Here is a 7,500-nt window from a genome sequence, read left to right as displayed (position 1 = left end):
AATGTTGTAGATATTAGTAACAGCAATATAAGATAATGTTAAATATTTTTGTAAATCAAGGAAAAGGGTAAACGGGCGAGACAGGCAGTACTCGTAATTGACTCATTGGTGGCTTAGTACAATTGTAGCCATTTATGTGTAAAAACAATTAATAAAGTAAACTCATAGTGAGCATGGCATGTACATAAATGCCATGTCCAGTGACATTGGGTTAATAAAAACCCTCATGATATCTTGGCAAATGTGTTACTGAGAGGAATGCACATGGCATTATTAGAGAGTCTGGACTATACTAAAACTTACACCATTGCAATAAGTGTTAACATTGCATTTTAGCTTTACAAGCATGCAAAACTTTGTTTTTGTTTCTCAAAAGCATGATCTCAGATATGCTCCCAAGGCTATAAAATGGGGCCTAAAATTGGTTATTACATTCTGATATGGTCACCTGTGGTGTGTGGCTCCTGTTGGGGTCCCCGGCAATGGGCACTTGCTGTTATAGATACCACCTGATAAGGAGGGCTTATAGCACTCAGAAGGAACTGTCACTAGTGTGTTAAAGCTACAGAATTTGACTTTGATGATGATGTTACTGTCCTGTTTGAATCTTGATGCATGTAACAATGAGGCATAAAACTTGGGCATACTTGTCTTGGACCAAGATTCAGGCATTAGAGCTGTTTGAAGAACCTGCTCAGTCAACACATGGACTTCAAAGTTATCCCATGTTTTACATTTCTTGGTAATGTAGTTTATTATATTAAATGGTGGGCTAGAAAGTCAATAGATGGCAACTACTATCATGACCTCTCTTGACAGGAGTATCTAGAAATCCTGGTACTTGTGCAGATTGGTCTGATCATGCTTATTTTTCTGTTAGCAGTGAACCCTGGATTTCATCCTATTGTTTGTATCATGGGGTACAGTGGACAGAACACCTGACTCAGTATCTTTTACATGCACAATTCTGGACTGTTAATGCAGATTAATCTAATATCTTCCAGATGTAATCCTAATAAGAGATGGGTTGTCAGATGAGTTGGAAAGTTGTCTAGAGCAAATTGACCAAAATTGTAGCAAGATGAGCTCAGCTTCTGCCTGGCAGCTTGCTAGTAGGGACCTTTATGAGTAGATGGGAAGAGTTGATGCAATAGAGCACCCTCATTGGCATTAGCCTGATTTAATTTATCAATTGAGTAACAATAGAAAATAGTTGTTATTTTTTACATGGGAAGTATTGAAAATGTATGTATTTTTTGCTGGTTGAATTTAATTCTATGACATTAAACAGATAATAATTAAACATCTCTCAGAATACTACTGTGATAATGGATAAGTCATGTTATATCACTCTGATTTTATACTTTTTCAGATTCCAAAGCATTTAGCTGACAAGCCAGCACACCCAGCAGTCTTTCCCAATCCACAGCCACCTCCTGCACACCAGCGAAGACCACATCAGCTGCCACCACATCAGCAAAGAATTCCTGGACTGCCATTTGCACTTCAACACATGCGTCGAAGATATTTAGCTTTTCCTCCTCCTCCTGCTCACCTGCAACAGCCACCACCTGCCCACCAGCAAGTCCACCCTGCTCAACTCATGGTTGTACGTGAAATTAACAGGCTGCATCACCACCACCATCACCACCACCATCATCACCATCATCACCAGCAAGCTTTAGGGTTTCCTCAACCTATGGATCAGCAGCCACAGCAAAACCAGCCCATGAGGGAAGATCCTGTTGGTCCCAGGAATGAGGTAAATGCTATAATGCAAGCATTAATTGGGGGACCAGGATACCCTCAACCTGCACCTCCCCAGCAGCCAGAGCTCCAGCCTCGACTGGGGAGAGAGGACCTGGTGAATGAGTTCATGATAGAGGTTTTGGGAGTTGAAGCAGGAGAGGTAGCTAATCCTGCTGCTCATCAGAGACGAAATCAAGAGGTATAATGTTTACTCTTTTTTGAAGGATTCTTTTATATATATATAGTATAATATATATATAATATATATTATATATATATATATATATATATATATAATATATATATATATTATATATATATATATATATAATTATTATATATATATTATATATATATATAATATTATATATTATAATAATATGTATTTAATATATAATATATATTATACATATATTATATATATATATATAATATATATTACATATAATTTTAATATATATTCTAATTTTTATAATATTATATACTTTTATATATATTATATTTTATATATTATACTTATATATATATATTTTAAAATTTTATAATTAATATATATAAAATTATATATATATTTTTCTTATATATCATATATTCTTATATATATAAAATATTAAAATTATATATATCTATATATATTATATACTTTTATATATTTATTCATATATATATATTAAAAAATATATATATATATATATAATATATTTAAAAATAAAAAAAAAAAAAAGAAAAAAAAAAAAAAAAAATTAAAAAATTAAAAAAAAAAAAAAAAAAAAAAAAAAAAAAAAAAAAAAAAAATAATAAAAAAAATTTTTTTTAAAAAAAAAAAAAAAAAAATTTAAAAATAAAAAAAAAAAAAGGGAAAAAAAAAAAAAAAAAAAAAAAAAAAAAAAAAAAAAAAAAAAAAAAAAAAAAGAAGATAAAAAAAAAAACAAAAAGAATTTTTTAAAAAAAAAAAAACAAAAAAAACTTATAAAAAAAAAAAAAGGGGAAAATTTTTTTAAACAAATATTAAATTTTTAAAAATTTTTTGAAAACAAAAAAAAATTTTTTTTTTTAAAAAAAAAAAATTCCCAAAAAGAAAAAACCCCCCCCAAAAAAAAAAGTTTTTTAAAAAACCCCAAAAATTTTTCGGTTTTTTTTTAAAAAAAAAAATTTTTAAACAAAAAGTTAAAAAAAAAAATAAATTAAGAAAAAAAAAAAAAAAAAAATTTTTAAAAAAAAAAAGAAAAAAAAAAAAAAAAAAAAAAAACCCCCCCCGACCCAAAAAATTTTTTAAACCCAAAATTTTAAACCCCCAAATTTTTTTTTTTTAAAAAACAAAATTTTTTTTTTTTAAAACCCCCCCACTTAAAAAATTTTAATAAAAAAAAAAAAGAATTTTAAAAAAAAAAAAATAAAAAAAAAAAATTTTATTTTTTTAAAAAATTTAATATTTTTAAATTTTTTTCCCAAAATTAAAATTTGTTTTTTGTTTTAAAAAATTTAATTTTCCCCAAAAATTTTTAAAGAATTTTTTTAAAAAAAATTTCATTTTAAAATTAAGTTTATTTTGAAAAAGAAATTTAATTTATTTTAAAAACCCTTTAATAAAAAATTTTATTTTAAATTTTTTTAAAAATAAAATTTTTTTTATTAATTAAATTTTTTTAATTTGAAAATTTTTTTTAAAAATTTTAAAAATAACGGTATAATAAAAAAATTTTTAATAATAAATTTATTTTTTTTTAATTTTATAAATATATTTTTAAATTTAATATTATAATTATTTAAAATTATTTTTTTCTTTTTATAATATTTTTAAAATATTAAAATTTTATAAATAGAAAAATAGTATATAAATTATTTTAATTATTTAGATAAATTTATATTAAATATAATTTAAAAAAAAAAAAAAAAAAAAAAAAAAAAAATGAATATTTTAAATATAAAAAACCCAAACCCCGAAAAAAAGTTATATAGTTTTATATATAATATAAAATAAATAAGGCCAGAGATAAAAAGATAAATAAAATAATAAATATAAAATAAAAGGAAAAAAAGATTATAAAAATTTAATAATTATATTATATTATAATATATATAAAAAATTATATATATAATTATAATAAAATATTAAAATAAAATAATATTAATATATATATTATTAATTATATACTTATCATAAGTAATCTATGTAAAAATATTTATATTTTATAATATATCTATTATATTATAATATTATAATAATAATATATATAATATATTTTAAAATAAAATAATAATAATAATATTTTGATATATATTTTAATATTTTATAATATAATATATTATATAATATAATATTTAATATTATATATATATAATATCGATTATATATATATCTAAAATATACTAATATATATAAATTTGGTAACCAACAAACCATAAAAACACAAAACAACAAAAAAAAAAAAAAACCAAACAAAAACAAAAAAAAAAACAACAATAAAACCAACAAAAAAAAAAAAAAGGACCCAACACACACACAACACAAAAACAAAAACACAGCACAACACAACACAAAAACACCCCACACACCCCAACACACACACACACACACCAGAACACACACACACACCACAAGCACACAACAACAACAACACACAACACACAAAACACCACACACACACAAAATAAACACAAAAATCAAACACACACACAACAACACACAACACACAACAAACACACACACAAACACCAACACAAGCACACACCACTCAATAGACCACACACACCACAACTATAAAAATAAATAAAAAAAAAAACCAAAAAAAACAAAAAACAACAAAAAAAAACACAAAAAACAAACACAACAACATATTAAAATACATTATAAAATAATTATACATAAAGTTAAATATATATTATACATATATATTAATACATATATAAAAATTAACATATATAATATATATAAATTATAACACATAAATAAATAATAAAAAAACATAATAATAAATATATAATATTTTATATTATTATTTGTTAATATTAATTATATGGGGAATTAAAATTATTTATATATATAATATATAATTTTTATATATATATATATATTATATATATATATATCATATATATATAACTATATATATATATATCATAATATATATAAAATAAATTTCACAAACAAAACAATAAAAACAAAAAAAAAATAAAAAACAAAAAAACACAAAAAACACAAACACAAACAAACACAACACACCGCAAACCAACACATCAAAAACAAAAATAAAAACAAAAAAACAGTAACACACAACAGCAAAAAAAAGAAAATCAAAACAAATTTACAAAACCCCAAACACACAATACACATAACTAAAAACTATCCTAAATATAAACACATACACACTACACTATAGAAATCTTCACACACAAAACACACTACAACATCCACCTAAACTTAATCATATAATATTATTATGTCCAAATCTACACACCATAACACACATACCAATCTACAAATCACACACAATATATCAAATATATATATATATCTAAATAAAACTATATATACACACATATGCTACCACTTTATAATTATTAATCACCACATATCACATACTGCTATATCATCCTATAATATAATTCTCACTTAATACAATATACTATCTTTACTAGCTATATTATTACTCAAACTTAAATCATATCTATACTTATATAATTAAAATTTACTATAAACTAATAATCATATAATAATAATATATATATCATCATCTACTATATATATATAATCGTAATTTATATGCATAAATCTCACATCAAACAATAAATATTTAATTATAATCTCTTATATATACTAATACTATACATACTCTTACTACATCTCAATCTATCTAATAATCATGATAAATTATCTATCTATCGACTCTAAACCTATATATATCATCATATATATATTAGATCTCTTCTCTTATTTAATTTCTACTCATCTCTTATATATATATCCTTCTCATCATACTTTCACTCGCTATTCAATTCCCAACATAATATGACTTAATACTATATATAACGCAATATTATTATTTTTACTATAATATATATATATATTTTTTGTGTATCTTGTGTAAAATTTGTGTTTGTTATCTTATATTTTTTGTATATTATGTTTAGTTATAATTTATATTTATATTATAATATTATAGATAATGTATATATATTATATATATCTAGTTATATTAATATATTTTTAAATTTTATAATAATCTAGATAATAAATATTAATTATATTTATATATAAATAATATATATATCTATATATATATTAATATATCTATCGTTATTTCATATATATCATATAAGATAATATATATATATAATATATATTATTTATATATGCATATATATTTAAATTATATATTATATTAATATTTATAGATTATAATTATAAATTTCAACTAATATATATATTCCCACACACAAACAAAAAAACATAAAACAAACAACATACAAACATAAAACCCACACACACACCAAAAACATAAAAATAAAACACACAAATAATAAACAAACAAACACAACACCAAAAACCAAAACACAAACAGCACACTAAAATACAACACACAACTACAAACACAATAGATATCAATAATCTCACATAATAAAGAATATACAAATATTATCTCTATTTTATAGATAAGTTCATTATATCTTATTACTTAATTTAACTATATATTCTATTTAATTATACATATATATATATAATATATATATATATACTTCTAGTCTATATAGATATAATATTTATAATCAGTTTATAGTATGTAAAATTATATTATATTATATATATATATTTATATATTCTTTACTTATTTTTTCTCTATTTTAAAATAATTACATCTAATACTAATTATTCTCCCAAACCCAAAACACATAACAACAACAACACAGCAAAACACACACAACGCACATATACATAACCTATAAACACCGCTTTCACACATACCAAAAACAGTATAACATACTCAATAATATAACACAACAAAATACATATTAAGCTCTATTATAACCCACTAACACATCACACCAAGTTCACACCACCCACACTAGAACACCACACCCTGCAACATACCAAGCTACAAACTAAAAACAAAAGTACAAAACACAAAACAAACTACCTAACATCCATCCATAATAAAACAGTCCCAATAAATAAACCAACAACTGATTACTCACAACCACAATCTCTCAAAACAATATATATAAGAGAAAATCATAAAATTTTTTAAATTATCCAATCTATACCTATACCCATGTATCTAAAACACAACAATCAAAAAGACACCAATCAAATCTATCAAACAACACATCATCTATTACTCTACCCTCAATCCCACCTGATATCTGCAATAACAAACGCATCATATGACACAATTAACTGACAAATATATCTAATAAACAATTACTAGATATTAAATGTTTTTTTATATTATATATATTTATTTTTTATATTATGTTTCTTAAATATATTATATTGATATTATATATTTATAATATATATATATAATATATATTATAATATAATATATATTATTATATATTATATAATATATATATCTATATATATATATATATATAGCTATATAATATATATATATATATATATATAGATATTTATTAAAATATATAATATAATAGAATATATATCATATTATATATATATATAAATTATATTATTATTATATTATATATGATTTATATTTATATATTATATTATATATATATATATTATAT

At 21.7% G+C, this 7,500-nt stretch overlaps 1 protein-coding gene across 2 annotated transcripts in view; it reads left to right on the top strand.

The window, feature by feature from the left end:
* LOC119576218 overlaps positions 1–7,500 on the top strand; it is a 43,590-nt gene that overhangs the window by 28,554 nt on the left and 7,536 nt on the right. Inside the window, exon 11 of one of the 2 annotated variants that reach the window (XM_037923806.1) lies at positions 1,373–1,762. In XM_037923806.1, coding sequence (XP_037779734.1) covers positions 1,373–1,762 — 390 coding nt within the window. Of the gene's footprint in view, positions 1–1,372; positions 1,949–7,500 lie in introns of both variants that reach the window. The other variant, XM_037923805.1, reaches the window with a different exon arrangement.

This window comes from Penaeus monodon, chromosome 8 (assembly GCF_015228065.2).
Source record: "Penaeus monodon isolate SGIC_2016 chromosome 8, NSTDA_Pmon_1, whole genome shotgun sequence".
Lineage (NCBI taxonomy): Eukaryota > Metazoa > Arthropoda > Malacostraca > Decapoda > Penaeidae > Penaeus > Penaeus monodon.
This window is presented reverse-complemented; position numbering and strand designations above follow the sequence as displayed.